General features: G+C 33.4%; 1 protein-coding gene across 1 annotated transcript in view; it reads left to right on the top strand.

Moving 5' to 3' along the window:
* Positions 1–969: 969 nt before the first annotated feature.
* Positions 970–24,753, top strand: part of LOC110026941 (solute carrier family 25 member 44) — a 34,349-nt gene continuing 10,565 nt past the window's right edge. Inside the window, exons 1-3 of the mRNA XM_020728175.1 lie at positions 970–1,373; positions 2,458–2,839; positions 4,486–4,682. Of these exons, the coding sequence (XP_020583834.1) occupies positions 1,336–1,373; positions 2,458–2,839; positions 4,486–4,682 (617 nt within the window). The 5' untranslated portion in view covers positions 970–1,335. The remainder of the gene's footprint in view (positions 1,374–2,457; positions 2,840–4,485; positions 4,683–24,753) is intronic.

Raw genomic sequence — 24,753 nt, 5'->3', positions numbered from 1 at the left:
TATATATATATATATATATATATATATATATAGTTTTTTATAAATAAAAAATATTACGAGCCGATTTAGAGTAGTTCAAGCAAATCCAGGTATGACTTGAAATCAGTTTGAGAAAAATTCAATCCAAAATTTCGGCTCATAGCTGAGCTCTTTTATTTCAATCCAATCTTGAACCGAGCCAAAATTTGAATATCCTTTTTATCAATTTCTTGGGGCTAAATTTATAGCTCTACTATCATCCTTATTTATTAACTAAGAGTTACGCACGGTGAGATTAGCCGTCTCCATAAGCAAATAAATTCAACCTTAATGACTTGGTTGTTTAATACTCAAATAGCTTTTACTAATTTCTTTTATGTCCTTCTTCTTCTTTAATAGTAGCAAGAACTTTCTTGATTGTAGCTGTATGAGGATTTTGTTAAAGGTCTCTGCTATATTGCTAATTTATGGTAAAATATTACTAATTTATGTGCCGCCGTTAAACAAATTTATTGAATTGATTAACCTTTCTTAAAGTCACCATCATTATCAATGATGTTATGACAAATAAAATTAATATGGCAGCCCATGTGGGCCCCTAAAAAACTTTACTTCATTCTCTGCTCTAACTCTTCTCTATGGATTAGCTTCAACATTTGAAAAGGTAATAGATGATATAATTTTTACTTGATACATGCCCTATAAGTTTTTTAAATGTCATTTAACTTCCATTATCATTAGTTTAATAACTTAAAAAATTATGAAATAAATGAATATTTATAAATACTATAATATGTCTAAAACACATTGCCAAAAAACCGGCTAATTTTTTAAGAAAGGCTAGTATTTATATATATATCTGGGGTATTTGTTTCATGTATAAGTAAGGAGGTATCATATGTAAAAATTGAAGTAGGGGTGTTAAGATAAGTAAATATATAAGAATTGAGAGGTATACGTGCAAACCTTCCAAAAAAATGTTCAATTTAATTTTCTTATTTTTATTTTTGAAATGATGATGCATAGGTTTTAAGAGTTCCTCATAATCTTAAATGCTCAAATGCAGAAACGATCTTCTGGTAGTGTTCGGTCGCCATTCACGAAGCTTTAGCAAAGAAGTCGCCCCTTCCTCAGTTTTCTTGCGCTCCACGGAAGCAGGCTTCCATTTTCCGAGCCGCCCCAGCCGCATGTTGTGATTGGAGGATTCTTATCCTCATCGAATCGACTCTCTTGTAGCTTTCGTTTTGCTCCTGAATATTCTCTTGTTCCTGGTGGCGTTGGCGTCGAAAGTTGGGGGATCTCTCATCTTATCAGGCTTTTGCTCTTCGGATTGGAAACCTGGATTCGAGGGTGAACATGGCGTCCTTCGATCAGAAGGAGATCAATTGGGACAAGTAAGCTAGGATATATCCCTTCTTTATTCGGCATTCCATTTCCTTATCGGAGTTTGACCTTAAAAGCTAGGGTTTCGAGCTTCCCCGGATTCCTTTTTTTTATTTTTTGGTTCCTCATATTTTTTGTTATTTTTTTTTTCATCTTTTACTTTTGCGAGATATGTTTGTTTGTGCCAGTCTTCTCAAACAATTGGGCTTACTTATTTATCAATTGCATTTTCTTCTTTAAAAGGTGTCTTTTTGCTACTGCTTTATTTGGTAAATTTATAATGAGAACAGTTGCAATTATTCATTATGATCCCTTCCCTCACTGGTGCAGTTATTTGGATATAATAGCTGCTTGATTTGGAATAGCGGGGTGCTTATGTCTATGTTAGATCGGCATTTGGGATACCATAGCGTGATTAACATTTAAAAGCCTCCGTCACACTTGTCATATTGCGGCAGTTCTGCTCATTTGCATGAGCTATCTTCTAACTGCTACTGCTATTGATATGCATATATATTATTCAATGCCGTCCATCAAACTATAGCAGCTGGCAGTAGTTCTTTGATCTAATGATTGTGGGATTTTGCATTCCATGCTGCCAATGGTTTTTCTGTAGGATGGTTTTAGAGTTGTGAATTAATGCCTGAATATGTGCTCTAATATCCACTTATTTGGCTGTCTCGCTCAGGCAAGTAGAAGGCAGGTTGCCTGAAAAAAATTAATAGCAAAGTGCACTTTCTTAGATTGGTCACTGGAATTTCTGAAATAAGCAAACAAATGGCAAAAATTGATATATTCCTGATTTACAGCATTATTTAATCCTAATTGGATGATGCTTCTTTTTGTTGTTTGTCTTGGCATTTTATCAATGTATGTATAGGTGGAGAAAAACACCAAAACTACCTCTTTTTCTGCCTGTAATTGCTGGTGCATTGTTTATGTTTTTACTATCAATTTTAAACAATCAAAGGAAAGGAGAAGTGTCGTCCATCTAACTCTTATGTTAAATGTTCCCATTATTCCAGAACATATATTGTAACTATGTTTACCAAATTGTCTGATATATTACTATTATGTTCTGACAAATCTCAACAGGCTTGACAAAACTAAGTTGTTTGTGGTAGGAGCTGGTCTCTTTACGGGTGTTACTGTGGCCTTGTATCCAGTATCTGTTATAAAGACCAGGATTCAGGTTGCTTCAAAAGATACAGCTCATAAGAATGCATTAGATGTTTTGAAAAATATTGTAAAAGTTGATGGCATACCTGGCCTATATAGGGGATTTGGTACCGTTATTACAGGTGCTATTCCTGCTAGGATAATCTTCCTTTCATCTTTGGAGATCACAAAGGTGGCTGCTATAAAAATGTTGGAGCCATTCAAGATTTCTGAACCAGTGCAGGCTGCTATAGCAAATGGCCTTGGTGGAATGGCAGCATCTGTATCGGCTCAAGCTGTATTTGTTCCCATTGATGTGGTACGACATAAAACCTAAGTATTATATATTCATTGGATTTATATGATTTTCTCCATTTTCTTTTTTAATTGTGATGTTGCATTAATTGGTTCTCTTCATATATGCTGGTTGAAAAATGTTCATGATGTAGTGTAGGACAAATAAATTGTCCATTAAGTTGACAAATAAATTGTTCATTACGTTGGGATGAGTTTATCATGTGTTTATCGATACATGTTTTCTACTATGTGACTTCATCAAGTTGGAGAATTTCGTCTATTTGGTGGGAATCATGTATTAAGTTTTGTAAGAAATGAAATTGTAGTTTGATGTGCTATCTCTTATCACTTACCCTCTAAGGCTCTGCAAATAATTTTCACAAACATGGATGATCCACATTTGACTAGCAAATTGTAAGTTTTACTTTAATGTCATGCTATATGACTTAAACTCTATGCTTCAAAGTATCTAGGGTAAGATTTTGTTCTCTAATTATTGCCAAGACACATGAACAGAGATACATGTCAAAATTTATATCTGGTAATTATGTTTTAATTGCTCTAGAAGCTTTAATAAAATGCAACATGCGCTCACATTGTCTTGACATGATAGGTATTGCGGAACTCAATATTATAGATCCTGTTATTTATGTCTTTTGTACTATGTAAAATTTATCGTATATGCCACTAAAATGATATGGTCAACCCTCAGTTATAATTTATATTATAGGAAAATATGCTCTTCCATTTACAATGGGTGTAGTGACTGTGACTATATTGCTTTGAATTATTAAACATTTTTTGTTCTTTTTTTCCTTAAGATTTTAATTCAATGATCAGCTTTTTTTGTTTGGTATTGCACTTGAAGTCTTTGATTTTTTTTTAAAAACTTAGTTTCACTTATTAATTTATTATTTCCAAAGCTGTATTGGATAGCTAGCTATCATTGGCACATTGTTTCGGTTGAAACTTGCTTAGAAGTCAGGATTAAGGAATATGCAATACAATATAATATTTTATGAAAGATTTGTGCTTCTGTATTGTTAAGAAAAATTTGAGTCAATTGTTATTGGCATTCTCTGTAACGTAAAGGAGCTGTACCGGCTTCTCAAAGTAGCCCTTAGTTCTGGAATTTATTATTGCTTCTAGTGGGTCTTATGGTGTCTAAGTAGGAAAGCCTTCCATTGAAGTTATCATTGCGCTTAGTAAGAACAAATCCAGTAGAAAACCAATTGTGATAAATAAAAAATGCTTGATATTGTGCTCTTTATGTTACTTTTTCAAATCCTTATCATTAGGCACTAATGGGATATTTTGTTACCTTACACCATGATGCATATTAGATTCTTTTTTTCACGTGATGTCCCTCTGATGACCTTCTTTAGAAGGATCGCCTTGTACAAATCATTTAGTGATTTACTATTTAAAAATGCTGCTATGTTTTCTACCCTTTAAAGGTGTTCTATAAAATTTCTTTCTTGGTTCAAGTTAGTTGTGATCCATGTTGTCATAGTTCAGTGCTCTGTTGATTGTTGTTGTCAATTATAAGTGATATGTTTGTGAAGAAATTCAGTGGAATAGCATTAGAATTAACAGTGCAATACCAATTAAAGTAAACATAAAATTTTAAATCTTAATGGATATATAAATAAAGTCTTCTTCTGTTAGATTAGCCAGAAGTTGATGGTACAAGGATATTCCGGTCACACACGTTATAATGGTGGACTAGATGTGGCTCGAAAAATCATCAAGATGGATGGATTTCGGGGCTTGTACAGAGGATTTGGCTTGTCTATTATGACCTACTCCCCGTCAAGTGCAGTATGGTGGGCAAGCTATGGATCTAGTCAGCGTGTAATCTGGAGGTAATACACTTGCCGGCTGCATTCTTGAGACATGAACTTGTTTAAATTAGGTGTTGTTCGTTGTTCTGTCATTCTTTTGTTATCCAACATTATGCCACTTCACTGAATGCTATTTGAAAGGTTATTGTTACATTTCCTCCTAACATTAAAGTTTGGTTTACTTGCTATATTTTGTATCATCATTCATTTTTATTTATTTTTTAAAAATATTATATAACCTTTTAACATTTAAATTACATCTTGCAATTTTCAGTAAGAGGAAATGCAATATACTTTTGGATGCAGGGACATCTGCAGATCCACTTTGCCATTGTTTTGTCAACTCGAGTGAAATCATTTTTGAGAATTTTTGGTGGTAATCTTTTTTTTTCTTTCTTAGGATGATAAACTCTGAACTGATACGTTATAACTTGTTATTTAAGTCCCACCTTTGCTACTGTGTCAATATTTTAGAGAAATATGCATGACCCACATTTGATCAATGTCGTATGTTCTGTTTGGAAGATGAATCAGCATTTCTGTGTCTTAATGCGATCTAGGGGAAACTTCCGTTGTCCTATTTTCCAACACACTTATATTTTGGTCTCCATTCACAACTCAATTATGGCTTCTCATATGACCTTAGACGTGCGAGGGTTCTGCTTTAAAGTTAATGCAAGCTAGAAATTTGCTAGTAAAATCATGTTGTATAATTTGTTTAAGATAATCTTCAGCTTGTGCCAAATTTTTGCACATGTCCTGAAGTTTGGGCTTCTTCATGTAACTTAAGATTTTACTGCACGTGCAGGCATTGGATACATTATACATATTTCATTACAATTACCTTTTTTTTTTAAAAAATTATTCCAGGGTCTTTTAACCATTGTTGTTGGATTTTAAAGTTATACCTTCATCATAATTGAAAATTTGATAGTTTAGTGATATGGTTGTAAAATGTGCTTATTTATTTTCCAGATGTTGCATTTTTTATGTTTATGTTTTGTTTTTGGAAGGTATTTTGGATAAAATGTAGGTAACAGATGGAAGGAGCGAGTCAGGAATCAAAACGAGGGAAAATGAGCAAAGTGGTGTTCAACGCCTAGTCGGCAGAACCAGTCCCTTGGAGTGCACAGACATAAAGCTTGGAAACTCGGTGTTGGACCTGGAGTGCTGGGGGCAGCGCCTAGGCGCCTGAATTGGGGAAGATTTCCTGAGAGCTTGGAAACCCGACGTTGGGGCGCCAGAAGAGCAACGCCTATACGCCGCGACACTAGCGTCTAGGAGTTGTAGAAGGACAAATAGTAGCCCCCCAATGCCACATATGGGCGCCTTGGCGCCAGTACACGAATTTTGATAGTTTGTGCAGTTCAAACTTTGGTTCATTATGGAGAAGATATAAATTGGATGAATATGGAAATTTAAGGGCTTTTTATCATTTTTCTTCCATCATTTGAGGGAGGAATTGGAGGAAAAGTCCAAAGCTTTTGCAGAGAGATTAGAAGAGAGGAAAAAAGAGAGATTAGGAGGATTGAGAGAGTTGAGTGTTTGCTATTAGTGACATATCCTCAAACTACTTGTTTGTTAAGGAGATATGTGTGTTTACATTGTATTTTCTTTAGAACTTCTTTGTAAACACTCTGATTTTGATGTTTATGCATAACAGTAAGTTTGTTTTGATGAGATTTGTCATGAATTGTGAGTAGTCTTCTTGTTTCTTTTTTTAATTGAGATTGTGAAAGGATAGGACAAAAGTTTTGAGATTGAATTTATTAGTGTTGTTTTAACTTGAGAACTTAATTTACTTTCTACTTAGCCATTTGATTGTTAAAACCTTTTTTAAATATTGATATCCGAGAGGATTCTATATGGAGCAAAAAGAGTTAACAACATGAACTCATTGGAATAAGGTTATTGCCAATGGATTTTTGCAATCTTCTAGGAGTCATTTTCCTTTGAGCAGATCAAGAGTTTTAGGGAACTAAATTAAAGACCGCTAATCTTTTTTAGATCATCGAAAGTGCATAATGAACAATTTTTCTTTTGATTGATACTATTGTTGAATCTAATCCTTAGTTATATTCATCACTTTATCAATTAGAGAGGGAAAATTCTCTAACCCCTGATTTGATAAAAGAATCTTTTTACTTATTAGGATAGACGTGTTTTTCATAACGTTTGGATAGGTTTAAATTTGAATTTGCAATTCAACATTTCAAGCTATGATTGACATTTATAGGCTAGAATTTTTTTAATTAAATTCATCTCGTTTTCTGTGGGATTGGCAACTGATCTTCAATCCCAGTACTACTGATACGACTAGTACACTTGCGTGAGCCGCCCGTGCTTTGCAGCACCTGGTACGTGTCATGTTTTTGGTACTGTTGCCGGGGAACGATGGTTTATTTAAATTAGAAAATTTTTGTTAAACTTTTAGTTCTTAGATTTGAAAATTGTAGTGTCATTGTTTCCTGTTTCTTTATTTTTCTGTCTTTATTTGCGAAATCCAAAAACACCCTGTCTCTTACTTTTAATCCCTGCATAGTACTTCTTGTTTACTTGTTCTTGATTTAATAGTTTATTTTGCTTTTGTAGCTTTATTTGAATTGCCTATTATTTTCTTTAGCTTAGAGGTTCCTTGCTAGTTGAGCCTACTTAGTATATGTGTAGTTTAGGACCTTCAAGATTTGAACCCTACAATTATGAGTTAGAGAGAACCGTTAAAAGATTCTGGAAACTTAAAAGACTGCAATTTCACGAGAAATGATTGACATACCCGATAACATTACTGAAACCCATAATCAGAACAACAAGCGTCGATCCTTAAAAGACTATGCCAATCCTACGACAATTGAGATCCATCTTAGTATCCACATCCCTACTGTAGAAGCCAATACCTTCAAACTAAAGACTACCATCATCCAAATTATGCAGAACAATCAGTTTGGGGGATACCTTTGAAAGACCCTAATCTCCATTTAACAAGTTTTTTAGAACTCTACGCCACATTCTGCTATAACGGTGTCTCAAATGACGTCGTGAGGCTAAGAAATTTTACTTTCTCCTTGAACTGAAGCCTACTATCATCCAAAATTGTGCAGAACAATCAATTTGGAGGACATCTTCAAAAGACCCCAATATCCATTTATTGAGTTTTTTAGAACTTTGACCCACATTTCACTATAACGGTGTTTCCATCGACGCCGTGAGGCTAAGACATTTCCTTTTCTCCTTGAGGCATAAAGCAAAAATGTGGTTGAATTTCTTAGCTCCTGGATCTAGTTGGACTTGGAATGACTTGACCCAGAACTTTCTAGCGAAGTTCTTTCCATCTTCAAAAATCGCCAAACTTAGAAATGACATTACTTCTTTTCGCCAGCATGAATGTGAATATATTTATGAAGAATGAGAAAGGTTTAAGGAACTCCTTAGGAAGTGTCTCCACCACGTATTACTAGACCATTTGATTATTCAGACTTTCTACAATGAGTTAGTAGGATCTCTTAGGTTGATCATAGACGCTCCTGCAGGTGGTTCCCTTATGTCAAAGCCTTTCATGAGGCTTATTCTTTGATCGAGGAGATGATAACAAATAATTTTCAATGATCTTCTAATCGAGTGAACCCTAGGAAGGTGGCCAACGTACATAACACAAACCTTTTATCTATTTGACTTTCTACGTGGCGGATATCTCTAGGAAGTTAGATGAATTAACCTTGAATCAACCACAAGGACCCAACAATCAGAGGAAAATTCATATGGACAAATGGTGGATCGTAGTGTTTTGCCTATATAGATCATAAGTGTCATCAACAATAGGTTTAACAACCCTTATTTCAATACTCAAAATCCTGGTTTGAAGAGTCACCATAATTTTAATTGGAATAATAATCAAGGGGTAGGGAACCAACAGTGCGGTTATAATAAAACAAATTTTTTGGGAAATTGGAATAATCAGGGTAGTACCAACTCAAGATCTCCTTACTCACTTGGCTTTAACCCGAATCAACAGTTTAAGTAAAAGAATTTGACTTTGGAGGAAGCTATGTTGCAGATGGGGAAGCAACTGCAGAGTCAAGCTGCAGCCATAAGGAGCTTAGAAAACCAATTGGGTCAAATGATAAATTATCTTAGTAATAGAACTCAAGGATCTCTTCCCAGTAACGTTGAAATTAATTCTAAGGAGAAGAGTAACAAACATGTCAAAACCATTAAATTGAAAAGTGGAAGAGAATTAGAGGAAGTAGCGAGAAAGGAGCCTGGAGTGGTAGAAGAAATTCCCGAGCCTAAAAGATTTATTGAAAACTCTTTAAAGGACTTAGGAATACTAGCCTCACCCCTTAGGAAGGACTTAGAAATACGACACCCACTATTTCCACGGAGATGTCAAAAAACAAAAATTAGATCAATAATTTTTTCGATTTTTGGAAGTGCTTAAGAATTTGGCTATCAACATCCCTTTTTTCGAGGCTTTAGAGCAGAGGCCTAGCTATGTGAAGTTTATGAAAGATATCATGAATAAGAAGAGGAAGCCAGGAGACTTTGAGACTGTATCACTTAACAAGGAGTGTAGTATTATCATACAGAAAAAGCTCCCTCAGAAACCCAGGAGTTTCACCACTCTGTGTTATAGGAGAGATTTTTTGGGAAGGCCTTACGTTACTTATGTGCTAGCATCAAGCTTATGCCCCTGTCGATCTTTAAGAGGTTAGGATTAAAAGAAATCCAACCTACCACTGTAATTCTTCAGCTTGCTGACCTATCTCTTACATATCCTAGGGGGGTTATAGAGGATGTTCTAGTTAAGATGGATAAGTTTATCTTTGAGGCTGAATTTATTATTTTAGATATAAGGGAGAATAAAGAGATAGCCATCGTCATAGGTGGATCTTTCCTAGTCACTGGTAGGGCGATGATTGATGTGTAGAAGGGGGAGTTGACTATGTAAATGATTAGGAAATAACTTTTAACGTTTTAAATTTATGAATTTCCCTTATGAATCAAATAAGGATTCCTGTTTTAGGTTGAATTTAGTGGATCGACCTAGTAGAAGCCAATTTTAGAAGATTTATGAAGTTGATCCAGTAGAGCAGAGCTTGATTGAGGATGATATATATGACTCTAAGGAAGAATCAACTCTATTTTTAGAGGCCCATCCGAGGATATATAGGGAGATGTTTGAACTATTGGACACCACTGGTTACTCTATACCTTTAGTCCCTTTCATAGAAGAACTGCTTGAATTAGAGATGAAAATCCTTCCTAAATATTTGAAGTATACTTTCTTCGGGAAGTCATCCATTTTGCCGGTTATCATATCCTCAGAACTCAGCAGCTTACAAGAGGAGAAATTGATGAGAGTTTTGAGGAGTTTTAAGAAAGCTTTGGGATGGACTTTAGTAGACATTAAGGAGATCGATCCTTCAATATGCATGCATAGGATTCTTATGGAAAAAAATCATAAACATACAAAAGACCCTCAGAAAAGACTCAACCCTGTTATGAAAGAAGTTATAAAAAAAGATAGTGAAGTGGTTAGATACAAACATTATCTATCCCATTTTAGATAGTGTATGAGTTAACCCTATCTATTGTGTACCTAAAAAGGGGTACTGACTGTTGTAGTGAATAAACAAAATGAATTAATACCTACTAGGCATGTTACTAGGTGGCAAATCTGCATTGGCTGTAGAAAATTAAACTGAACCACTAGGAAAAATCATTTTTCATTACATTTTTTTACCAGATGTTGGATAGGATAGCTGACCACATATTTTTCTACTTTTTATACGGATTTTCAGGGTACCATTAGATTTCTATAGCTCCAAAAGATCATGATGAAACCACATTTACGAGCCCTTATGAGACCTTTGCTTTTAGGAGAATGTATTTTGAACTGTGTAATGCACTTACCATTTTTTAGTGCTGCATGATGTCTATTTTCTGCGATCTAATTGAAAAAAAGATTAAAGTTTTTATGGATGATTTCTCTGTTTTTTGCCCTTCGTTCGATTCTTGCTCAGGTCACATTGTCAGGGTTTTGAGAAAATGTGAGGAGACCAACCTAGTTTTAAATTGGGAAAAATGTCAATTTATAGTTTTCGAGGGGCATTGTTTTGGGCCATAAAATTTTTGAGAGGGGTATGGAGGCAGGTCTAGCAAAGATACATGTTATTGAGAAACTGCCCGCACCCCCTTTTGTGAGCGGAGTTAGGAGTTTTTTGGGTCATGCTAGGTTCTAGAAGTGATGTATCAAGGTTTTTTCTAAAATTACCATACCCCTATCACTTACTAGAAAAAGATGTCTCATTTGAATTTGACCAGAAATGTCTAACTGCCTTCTATACTTTAATAGAAAAATTAGTCGCTGCACTTATTATGTTTCACTTGATTGGGAGAGCCTTTTTGAATCAATTTGCGATGCTAGTGACTATGTTATAGGGGCGATGTTAGGCCAGAGGAGAGATAAGGTGTTTAGAGCTATGTACTATGCCAATAAGACCCTTAACGGAGCTGAATTTAATTACACTACTACTGAAAAAGAATTATTAGCTATAGTATATATTTTTGACAAGTTTATGCCCTATTTGATTGGAACTAAATGCACTTTTTATACCGATCATTTAGCAATTCAATATCTGATTTTTGAAAAAGAAACTAAAGCACGATTGATTAGATGTGTCTTATTAGTGCAAGAATTTGATATCAAAGTGGTGGATAGGAAGAGCTATGAAAATCAAATAGCGGACCACTTATATTGGCTTGATCATGAAAATTTTTCTGACTTTGATGATGAAATTAATGAAAAGTTCTTGATGAGCAATTCTTCATTGTTTTTGATTTGAGTGTCCCGTGATATGCATATATTATGAACTTTATAGTTAGCGATATTTTATTATTTGATTTGCCATATCACCAGATGAAGAAGTTTGTTCATGGTGTTAGATAATACTTTTGGGATAACCCTTACCTATATAGGAAGTGTAAAAATTAGGTGATTAGGAGGTGTTTACCCCTAGAAGAGACCTAGGATGTGATTAAAAAATGCCATGACTTGGAATTTGGAGAGCATTTTGGGGTTTATAAAACAGTTTTTAAGATTTTACAATCATGATTTTATTGACTTACTCTATTTAGGGATGTAAATGATTATAGTAAGACTTGTTGTAGATATTAAAGAGTAGGAAATGTATCTAAGAAAGTTGAAATGCTCTTGGACTATACATTGGAAATTGAAATTTTTGTTGTTTCAGATTTTGATTTCATGGGTCCATTTATACCTTCAATAGGAAATATTTATATTTTGGTAACTGTGAATTATGGCTCAAAGTGGATAGAAGCAACAACTCTCTCCAATTGTGAGGCTCAAAGCTTATCCAAATTTTTGAAGACGAATATATTTTGCAGATATGAATCACTTAAGGTAATAATTAGTGACGGGGGAGTCGCTTTAGAAATAAAAAGATTTAGACATTAGATGGAAAGTATGAAACTAATCATAACAAACAAATGGTTTAGAGGAGGTATTCAATAGGGAGATCAAGAGAAAAGACTCTCAACCCTAATAGGAAATATTTAGCTTTAAGACTTGATGATGCTTTATGAGCTTATAGGATAGCTTCTAAAACATCGATATGAATGTCTGCATAAAGACATATTTAGTAAAACTTGTCATTTGCCAGTTGAACTGAAATATAAGACATTTTCGACAGTTAAGAAGTTTAATTATAATCTGAAAAGTGCCGCTGAAAAATATCTATTACAATTAAATGAACCTGAGGAAATTAAAGAAGAAGCTTTTGAAAATGCCAGAATTTATAAGGAAAATATGAAGAAATGACATGATCAAAAGATTGTTATAAAGGATTTCGAGTCTGGACAAGAGGTTTTATTATATAATACACGATTGAAATTATTTTCAGGAAAACTTAAATCCAGGTGGTTAGGACCATTTATTATAGTAAATGTTTGCCCTTTTGGTGCTATTGATATTGCTGATTAGAGGACGGCTCAACTTTTGTATTTAGAAGGAACATATAATTGATGTTGGAGAAATAGTTTACAATTTGTTAAAAGTATGATGAGGTTGGGGTCTACTATTGGATTGGGCCATCTCTCTTGTTCGCTTTGTGTGTCGAGGATGGGGTGAAGTACGAGAGGTGGTAGGAGTTATTGTCCCCCCATTAAGGAGATTGGGAAACGTAGCATCGATGTTTATAATCGTACCTCTACCACATTGTTTGAGCAGGGCGAAAGCATTGCTAGGCCTTCTTCTTCTAGAGCTTGACCATCAATTTCTATGGCTTCTATAGCAGTCTGGGTATGCTTGAAGATGATACTTCGATTATACACACAAATGTGTATGATTTGGTGGACAGGGTGTCCCAAATGGATGGGCAAAATAAAAGTCAATTTGATCAGATTGCTAATTTTTAGGCCGCCTAGTTGGAGATGTATAAGAGAAACCAATGGTTAGGTGAAGAGAGTCCGATTGGAAACCCAACACTGGACCTGAAGAGCTAAGAACGGCGCCTAGGCGCTGCAGAAGGAGAAATGGTTGCGCTCCAGCACCGCATGTGGCCTCCCTGACGCCTGTACCTAAAATTTGACAGTTTTTGCAGTTCAAACTTTGTTTCATTATGTAGAAGATATAAATTGGATGAATACAAAAATTTAAAGGCTTTTCATTATTTTTCTTATGTCATTTTGAGAGAGGAATTGGAGGAAAAGACTAAAGCTTTTGCAAAGAGATTAGAAGAGAGGAAAATAGAGAGATTGGGAGGACTGAGAGAGTTGACTGTTTGTTGTTAGTAATATTCTCAAACTACTTGTTTGTGAATGAGATAAGTGTGTTTACATTGTATTTTATTTAGAATTTTTTTGTAAATACTTTAATTTTGATGTTTATGCATAAAAATAAGTTTGCTTTGATGAGATTTCTCATAAATAGTGAGCAGTCTTCTTGTTTTCTCTTTAATTAAGATGGTGAATGAATATGACAAAGGATTTGAGATTTTTTGGGTTTTGATTTGAATTTAAAAGTGTTTTGTTAACTTGAAAACTTAATTCACTTTATGCTTGACTAGTTGATTGTTTAAACCTTTTGTGAATATGATATCCGAAAGGATTCTGTATGGAACAAAAAGAGTTAACAACGTGAACTCATTGGAATAGGGATATTGCCAATGGATTTATGCAATCTTCTAAGAGTCAATTTCTTTTGAGCAGATCAAGAGTTTTAGCGAATTAAACTTAAGATTGCTAATCTTCTTTAGACTACCGGAAGGGGATAAGAAAGATTTTTTCTCATGATTGACACTATTGTTGAATCTAAGCCTTAGTTCTATTCATCACTTGATCAATTAAGAAGGGAAAATTCTCAATGCCTCATTTGAAAAAAGAATCTTTTTGCTTGTTAGGATAGACGTACTTTTCATAACTTGCGGATAGGTTTAAAATTGAACTTGTAAATCAACTTTTCAGACTAGGATCGACATTTATAGGCTAGAACTTTTTTTAATCAAATTCATTTTGTTCCTTGTTTGCTTGACAACCAAACTCCTATCACAGTACTACTGATATGCCACGTACACTTGCGTAAGCCGCTCGTGCTTTGCAACACCTAATGCGTGTCGTTTAGCCATTTCATGCTTTTTTGGTGCATTTTTGTTTGATATCAATCTCTTTCTCTAAAATTCAAGCTGTTTTTTATATTACTGCCCAACCTTAGTACTGGATTTGCCAATGCTACTTATGGCAAGAATTCAGAACACTCCGGGTAATTGATCGAGCTGGCCCAGATTATTGAATATATAGTTTATCAATATTGAGTTTTTTTATTTACAAGCACTGAAGTTCTACCTTATGCTCTTGCTTTGTTTTGGTGATTTTCATGAAAACTTAAAAATTGCGCCAATAAAATAGGATAACATTTTCATGTGACCTAACCTTGTCTTAGAAGTTGTATCTTATTCGTGGCACTAGCCATGTTAGGCTCAAAACATATTCGTGGCACTAGCCATGTTAGGCTTGTTTTGAGCATCATCATAGATTAGCATGCAAGACTGAGATCCAAGGAAATTAATGCCCGTATTAATGCTTTTTCATCTTCCTTGCTCAAGTTAATAAGGGCCCGCCCCATCTCCAGATTCTGAACTTGCCATGTTTTTGAAGGTAGGGAAATACAGAAATTTACATTGGGTGCAGATCAAATCATTTACGTAATGCAACTAGAAACGATTCAACACATTTTCATATCTTTTGTAAATTTTATTCACGCTGTCATAGGATTCATGCAGCCGGCCCCACTCAGTGGGAAAAGGCTTATTGTTGTTTTTGTTGCTCATTTTGCTGCCAAGCTGCTTGAAGATAGGGAAATAAAGAAATTTCCATTAGGTGCAAATTAAATAATCCACCCAAAGCAAGAAGATAAATTTCAACACATCTTCAATATCTTTTGTAATTGCCATTCATGCTGTTCAGGGAAATACTATTTTTCCACACCATAATTGTTTTACTTTTTCCCCTAATTAATTAAGCTACTAGATGGAGCTTGCTGAATTTCTTTCTCTCCCCACCTTTTTTAGTGGGGCCCACTCACTCTCCAATCACAGTAAAAATTTTTAAGGCACACGGATACCGTTGGATTAAATCTTCTACTGCCTTCAGATTGCAATCCGTGTGCTCCCTATATGATAGTTGTTCCCTACTTAATTTCCCCTTTTTTTCTTTCTTATTTTGCAATGTCTTTTAGAGATGTGCATGTGCCTCTCATCTTGTAAAAAGGAAGATAAAAAAATTTATTAAGCGTTTTTCTCCATTATTTTATTGTCTGTATGACAGTTTTTCTTCCATCCTTTGTTTTACTTATTTAAGTTTAGAGTTTCTAACTTCTTATCAAATTCCACTTACCATATTCTCTTTTTATTCACTATGCTTGGGTATATTGACGTCCAAACAATTGAACATGATTAATGAGGAAAACCAAACAAAGGGAGAACTCCAGAGATTTTAAGCATCTTATTGCTTGATCAAGAAAAGTTAACTTAAATAATCTCAAAATTTGAAGAGCTTTCTGAAAGGAAATGAAAACATTGGCCACTATGAATTTATCTTCAAAGCCTAATGACCCAAAGTTCCTACTTTTGGGAAAAAATTGATTCCATGATCATAGCATTGTTTTGAAAATCATGCACTCGCTATCATCATAAAAGAAGTTTGGAATGCAGCTAAAAAAGCTTAAAAGTTTTTTTCCATTGTTTTATTTTCTATATGATATCAAAGTGATGTTAGGATTTTCCTTCCAAACATTGTTTTTCCTTATTAAAGTCAGAGATTCTTAATTCGCAACCCTCTCACTGTATTTCTTTCTATTCATCATGTCTGTGTATATTGATTTTATTTCAACTTAATCGACCATAATTAATGGAGAAAACTAAAACACTAGGGATTTTAAGCATCTTATTACCCGAACAAGCAAAATAATCTTGAATGATCTCAAACTGTGAAGACCTTTTTTTAATGGAAATGAAAAATATCAAACACAGTGTAAATTATGTCCAATTCGAACACTGTGTAAATCTACGCTCACTTACAAAAAAAAGCAAAAGCACTTAAGAGTTTTTTTTCATTGTTTTATTTTTTATATGATATCAAAGCAATGTTAGAATTTTCCTTTCAAACATTGTTCTCCTTTAATAAAGTCGGGGTTTCTTACTTCACACCTTATTCCTTTTATTGTTTTTTTTTTCTATTCTCTATGTTTAGGTTCATTGATTTCATTTCAAATGAATCGACCATTGGAGAAAATCAAGCAAAGAGAGAACACTAGGGATTTCAAGCATCTTATTGCTTGAACAAGAAAAATTATGTTAAATGATCTCAAACTGTGAAGACCTTTTTGAAAGGAAATGCAAAGATCGAACACTGTGTAAATCTATCTCTAGATTCTAAAAACCCAAAGTTTCTACTTGGGGAAGAAATTGATTCCATGATCGTAACATGATTTTGAAATATTATGCACTCGGAGATCAGTAGGCCATTATGTTCATCTTCACCATAGAAAAACTTTGAGACATACAGTGCATTTAGGGCGGCGGTGGGATGTTGCATTGCAGTTTTTTTTGTTTGACAAAATTACATTTTACCTATGTTCTCAAAAAGCTGCATATGAAAACTGCAATTTCTTATCAGACATGGCTACATGTGGTGGCTACTATAAAACTGCGGCCTAACTTTTTCAATTTTTTTTTTTGTAATAGTCACTGTAGATTTTTAAACAACAGCTTCACAACTGATTCTTTAAATACCTGCATCTGTCCCAAACAGACCCATAGTTAAACAAAACCTACCCAAATATGAAAAATATTACACACAAAATCAAGATAATGCTCACAACTACCACATAAGACAATTTTCTTGTTATTGAATATTTTAATGCCATGAATGTTTATTGGTTAGAGTTAGATTACCACTGCATCTCTAGTTGTTATGTTGTGAGGATGCAGTGATTCTCAAATAATCCGTGGAGTGAAAGAATTGTTGAGTTCTTGATAGGATTCAATAATGAATTTGACTAAATTTGAATATAAATTTCAAACAGTGTTCTCTGAGTGTTATATTCTCTTTCATATGAGTTGAAGATGAAAGAAAGTCAGTGTTGTTTGACCTTTGAGATATTTGCCGTGAAAACTTTTGAATTTTAAGGGATATTTTGTCACACAATATTTTCTAAGAGAAAGACAAATTTTATTTCAAAGACAATCTCTAGTGTAGCTACAACAAAAACAAATGACACATCTAAAACAAATGTTAGAAGCTCCAAGGAAAGGCGCAAGGCTATGGAGAAAACAAAGACAAAAAAAAAAAAATGATATGCCTGCCCACTTGAGTTAGAAGGGCTCAGCTTACAAGAAATTGATAAATTCAGTTTTCTCGATTCCTTAGAAAAGTTATTCAGATCTTTCTCTCTTACACAAAATGATCCAATTTTTTAATTCTTATATTTAGTGCCATATATAGTTTTCCTTTTTTCTTAGTCCTATATTCAGAGGTCATTGATTATACGACAAACCTTGCCAATAATTTTTAAACTTAAAATCTCTATCCTACTAATAGGAAAATAGAAGTTGCAGTTGGATCTTTAACAGTTGTTGCAGACTTGGAGATATTTTCAATTTCTTTGAACTTCAGTATCCATAATGTATTGTATGTTGCATACCTTATAATTAATTTCATGTTCATTCATAAAGTTATCAAATACCATAACTATAATTTTTTTAAATTAATTATGGTGTTTTTTAGGTAGACCATCAAGTTAAAAAATGGGATATATCTTCTTGAGGGCTGATATAAGTTATGATGCTACTTCATCTCTTACTCCATTGATATCATTTGAATACACCATTTTAGATTAGGGCATCAATCTTTTAAAAAAAAATTATTTTCTTTAAAGTAGCTTTGGATCCTCTACTCCATTTTTATATTTAGGGACCCACTAAATTCCAAATGTCTTTAGAGCCACTAGTTTTATTATCTTTAGTAAGGATTACACTCGAATGATATATGCATATCTAATTAAACAATAATTCAATGTTATTACTATACTGCTTATGTACACTATCAAAATAAAAAATAAATTCAACTTTAATATCAATTTTTTTTTAAAACTGTTAATGCCTATAATTATTTTAATCACACATAAAAATCGTTCTTTTAAAAAGAGAATATTGTTCACCAATCTGCTTACCCCGAGGCTTCTTAATAAAATAGAGTGGTAGAAGAAAAATGACCTTTTTTTAGAGATTATTAGGACACTTTTCTTTCACAATCAAGTATTAAAATAGTATTGGGGAGAATATTTTATAAGAGTTACCTACTTAATTGATATATTACTTTCGAAGTATTTCAAAAGTCTCTTAAATTATCTAATAGAGTTCTTTCCCACAAATAGTTTCTCAAAGATCTCTCATATTGTTATTTGATATAGTGCCTATTTTCATATCCATAAACAATATAGGGAAAACTACATTTAAGAGCTCTTTTAAGTATATTCATCAGATATTTTGGCACACAAAAGATGTACACGTGTTATCATCCTCTAATGATAAGATTTCTCGCTTTAATGGATGTTATTTTTGATGAAATTGATCTTTGATCACTTAAATTATTTTTGTGGGGGAATTCATAAATTTTAGATTAATTTGATGATATTTTTATTTGTCATTTATGCAACCCAAAATTTTACAAATATTATCCATATAGTAATCAAGATATTAAACAAGTCTAGAATTCCGAATCATTATTATATAACACTGAACAACCTACTATTACTCATTTATATCTTATATCACATCTTCTTTGATAAAATTTTCAAGGGAAAATTCACAAATTTAAGATTAATTTGATGATATTTTTATCTTGTCATTTATGCAACTCAAAATTTTACAAATATTAGCCATATATTAAATGTATCCTTTAAGGTCTATACAAGAAGAAATAAACTTAATCAAGATATTCAACAAGTCTTGAACTCAAAATCATTACCATATAACACTAAAAAATCTACGACTACTCATTTAAATCTTCTATCACATCTTAAATAAATTTTTTTTTCTCATAAAGTATTTCTAACCAATATCAACATTAAACATATTTCTATTCCATAAACTCTGTTGGAGGCATATGAAAATAAAATTGGAAGAAGGTTATGTGAGAATATATAAAGGATTTAAAAAATAATCATATATGAGAGATCATTGAATACCAAAATGCAAGAAGAGAACATGATGCACATGGATTTCATGGTCAAATACACAGCAGATTGGAGGTTGGAAAGGTACATGAGAATATTGATAGCGAAAGAATATACTTATATATAGGATTTTGACTATTAATAAATCTTTGCACATGTTGCTAAAAATGAACATTATTCACATTTTGATATTCCTAACAGGAAATCATGGGTGGTTTATACAATAATATAATGTTGAAGAAGAGAGTTATATGGATCCACAACTAGAATTTGATAGCTCATTTAAAAAAAAAAAGGTATGTAGTTTGAAGAAGGCCTAATTTAGATTGATACATTTGCTGAGTGCCCAGTTTGGTAGATTTAAAAAGATTATGATGGGATTTAGATACAAACAAAGTAAATGAGATTACAATTTCTTTATAAAGTATTTTCTTGATAGTAAAATCCCAATCCTTATTGTATATGTTGACGATTTGATTATTATAGATAATGTCAATCAGGAGAAAGAAGCTCTTAGGAAAAAGATCGCTAAACAATTTAAAATTAAAGAACTAGAAAACTTAAATTATTCTTAGTTAAGAATTGGCTCAATCTGGACAAATGATATTTCTCCATGATGGCGGAGTGCAAGCCATATAAAAATCCAACTAAATCAAGACAAATTGAATATTGATGAAGAAAGAGTTATATAGATACAAAGTAATATCAAGGGTTATTAGAAAAAACTAATCTGTTTATCTCACATGTGTTATGACTTTGCATGCACAATAAATCTAGTTAGCTAATTAATACATAAACCCAAAAAATCACACCTCCAAGCTCTATATAAAATTCTCAAATATCTTCAATCAAGTCCATGAAAGAAATTCTATACAAAAGGCATGATATCTTATAAATTGAAAGATATACAATGTATTATACATTCTTTAGAAGAAATCTCAAAGAAAAAATAATTTGTGATTTCAAGATCAAGTGCTATAGCCAAGTTCAAAGTATTGCTCAAGGGATCCATGAGCTTCTATGAATCAAACTCATATTAGAAGATTTAAAAATTAAGTGGAAAGAGCCTGTAAAAATCTTTTATGACAATAAATTGACTGTTAATATTGCATAAAATTCAATAAAGAATGATGTTATAAATCACATTGAGATTGACAAGCACTTTATGAAAGAAAATTTGAATAGTAAACTGATTACTACTTCATATCTGTCTACAGGTAATTAATTAGCTGATCTAGACACATTTATGAGGTTCTATTTTAAAATAATAAAAAAGTATTTTATTAGCAATATTATCCATTAGATTTTAAATTTATTTTGAAACTAAGACATCTAAAACTTAGACCATATATTAGGTCAATTTTAGCTCTTTTGGATTTTAGGATGGGGCCAAGGACGGGTCGAGACTATTGTAGGAAAATATGGAATGATAGATCTTTATCATCCATTTTGAGGGAGAGTATTGAACTTCTATTACCATCTTTTGTAGTGGGCACACTCACTCTCAATCATAGCATTTAACTTAAGGCGCATGGTTCAAAACCTTGCATTATTAGATCAATTTCCTTATGGACGTCAAGTTGAGATTCATGTGGTTCCTTATAGGGCTGCCTTCCCTTAATTCTTTTTTTTTTTATTATTATCTTGTAATTCCCCTTAGAGATCTATATCTATACCTCCTCTTGTACAAAGAAAGTGCAATAAAAATCTTAAGAGTTCTTCTCCATTATTTCATTTCTATAGAGGTTAATACATTTTTTTTTCACATGCAAATTAGATTTTTACTGGGACTTCTTTTTAGTTATTAATGCGGTTATTTTTTCATACTGACCATTTCCCACTCTCCCTTTTGCATATGCTCTTATTATAGATGTAGTGATGGATGAACATGCATGCCACAATGCATATGAAATTTAGGTTGGAGAAGAAGTTAGATTTGGCCAATTATTTTGGTCTTTCCTTCTCAGCCCTTCAACAACATTCTATGACTTGATGCATGGTGACTTGAGTTAAGAATTTCTTGGGAGTTGAGACAACTAATATGATGAAGGATTCTCATATCACAAGACATCAAATATAACTCAATTGCTTTCATGAAATATAAATATGGAATATCGATAATTAAATGATCTGAATAATTTTGGAAATTCAATCTGGAGTCGATATTATGTGAAATCAATGAGTAATCGAATTAAATATCCAAAAAACTAGATTTTTGCAGTGCAATTTTTTCTTAAAAGTAAGACTATTTAGCAAGATAATATAAAATTATTTACATGAAATGCAATTATGAATGAAATTATCAAAGTAAGAAAAAATAGGTCTCATGTTGGTGTATAAGGAGATGATTTCCTTGAAAACTTAGGTAGTCTCATTTATATCTCACTTGGAAGAATCACCATTCAATTTATAAAGCACGATATTGAAACTAAAAAAGATATGTTATGTTGAAGCTGAACATTTTCGTACATGCCTCAGGAGTGTTATTTTTTGTTATCCTCATACTCTAAGCTAGTGTATATGATTAGCACAAATGTCTACCCAATAAGGTTTTGTTAGTCCATATTCAAAGTTATAGATTATATGCAAAATTTAAACAAAAAACATTAAGAAAATCTTGTGAAGGATCATTTAGTTTATAAGACTGAATTTTTCAGGAAAAAACTGATGAACATAGTGGTTAACAAATATCTTAAATAGCGGTCGGCTCAAATCCACGAAATCTTCTAGTAACAGTAAAATTGTTCACAAATTGTAATAACAAAACAATTACACCACACTGCACATCAATAATCAAACAATATAAAATTCATGACACGAATACTATCAAATAGATAAACCAATTTCCAGTCCTAGGGAAAGCAACCTGCAACATTCAACACCGAATAGATCCCAAGATAAACTATAATAGATAACTTCAACGATTATGGTCCAAATAAATTAATGAATAATTCTAAATTTCCACTGCTCAAAGGAAACCATATTTTTGTATAGATAAATTGAGCTATCTATCAAGCAAACTTAAACCACTAATATTGTGTTTTTTGTAAAGTAATCCATGAATCACTATAATTAAATTTCTCATGTTAATGCATTAGTTGGCTTTGGAATCCACCAACAATACTTGAGAATATCATCATCCAAAATAGCTTCATGATTAAATTATATAGAATTATTTAATAGAGAATTGGAAGCGGAATTAAAAAGAAGAAATAGAAAGAGAGAAGAATTCAATAAATTAATTGGCAATAGATTTATGAAATAATGTGAAATCAAACATTTTAAAAATTCAATGTATACTAAAATTTTATGAAACTTCCAATTTGCAAACATATTTCCAAATTTGTTGCAATATTTTAAATGGTGTCACAATACATTTAATTTCCTTCTATTGAATCCTACATTATTTTCTTGGAAACAAACCTCGAGAGTTAGAGCTTGTGAGAGAAAAGGGAAGGAGGGAGAGAGAGAGAGAGAGAGAGAGAGAGAGAGAGAGGGCTCCTGAGTATGAGAGAATCCAAAAGTTCCTTTATTGATGTCATGACCTCCTATATATAGAAGTCTGAAAATACAGTTACATAAAAATGAAATAACAATTACTATAACTGTCCAAACGATTGAATTGACGTGTATATTGAGTAAAAATTACATTACAATATGAATGAAAATCTGATATCAGTAGATCCCATGATGTTGGAGTCAATATTTGGGCCGACCGATTCTATCGACTGGCAATTTGATGATGGCGCACGTCTACTTAATTGTGTTCGCTCATTTGGTGAATCTGTCAGTCGTAAGCCTCCATCGGTCGAAATCTTTTGTCGGCTGACCATGATACGTAATCGATCGAACACTTGTTGGTAAGTTCTCTCGTCTTAAATCTGAGACTTGGATTGCTTGTCTCTATTCTTGATCGCTCGATTCATTTGAGATTCGTGACGACATTTTTGCAGCATACATATTAGCTCTCCGATTTTTCTGCTTCTTGATGGCGATAGCTACAATAAGGACACAAAATTTATTAAGTAGTAAAGAGCACGACACGGTAATTAAAAAAAATAACTTGAAAATCAATTCTCCATTGTTTTTCATGCCCAACAAACTTTATAAACAGGGGCATGAGGTTTGGGTTGAGTTCATTTCATTACAAGCTTCTCATAAATCTTTTGAACGACGTCATGGCCGTCGGTTCATGCAAGAAGGATGTGGACATTCGCCTTCTAACTTTGGAAGGCCTTCTATTTTTCACACCTACCATGGTAGAGAAGAAGAAAGAAAGTTATAAAAAAAAATAATAAAAGAACGAAACCCGAACCTAAGCCGGTCGACCAAGTTGCCTCTTCAGAAATTCTTAGTACACTGTCGCTGAAGAAGTCTTTGAAGATGGATCTTCGTTTGACTTTTGGCTCGAACTTTGGTCGAATTGTTGAGGCAAGCCAGCGAGTTGTTCCTCTAGTCGACGGAAGTGAGGGTGATCAAAGGGGGTTGCAAGAAAAATCAGTCCCCGATCCTCCTCCGCTCCCTTCGCAAAATAAGGATGGAGGTCCTCCGACTCAAGGAGTGGAAGAGTTCTCCATGACTTTCTGAAATAAACAAATTTTTTGGTATGTAAAAAAACATATTTCCTTTGGCAGTTTTTTGATAATCCTTTAACATCATTTTTAATACGAGTGTCGATTGTCTCGGAGGCTCGCACTAATGACGGGTTGTCTAAGAACATTGTTGATCTTGCCCAATGGTTGTGGCTGTACATCTAGGACCAATCATTGCACATCTAGCATCGATTGTTGCACCTCTAGGATCAATTGTTGTACATCTTCAAACGATTGATCCTATTTTATCAAAATCGATCGGCCACTTCAGAAGTTCTCACCAGGAGCTATTGGAGGGTCGACAACTATCTTCCGATTCAATGGAGCGCAAGATGAGGGTAATGGTTGGTCCTTTGACCTAGGCGACTGGAGATTTTGTTGAAGCGCCTCTGCATGAATGCTTAATTCATTACAAGCGGCTGGAAGCAGAGGTTGTTGCGCTTCAACCTTCAACGGAGGTCGACCGACATTGCGAGGTTGGAGGTAGAGGTTGCATCACTCCAAGGTGTTTTGAGTGACATATGAGCCGTGAGTCGAACTTTATGAGTAACTTCCATCGAAATGTTGGCGAATCGAGTCAATTAGGTTAGGTGGAGAGTTGGTCTTCCGAAGGATGCTTCAGAAGGGGTACGCCACGACTGAAGCTGCGGGAGACCCTTTTATTAAATTTTTTCTTTGAAATTTGTAATTATGTTATTTGTAATAAAATAATTTTAATTAAATGTGTCATTATGTCTGGTTTGACATTTAT

The sequence above is a fragment of the Phalaenopsis equestris genome, unplaced genomic scaffold (genome assembly GCF_001263595.1).
Source record: "Phalaenopsis equestris unplaced genomic scaffold, ASM126359v1 Scaffold000404, whole genome shotgun sequence".
NCBI lineage: Eukaryota > Viridiplantae > Streptophyta > Magnoliopsida > Asparagales > Orchidaceae > Phalaenopsis > Phalaenopsis equestris.
Note: the sequence above shows the minus strand (reverse complement) of the source record. Positions and strands in the feature narration are given on the sequence as shown.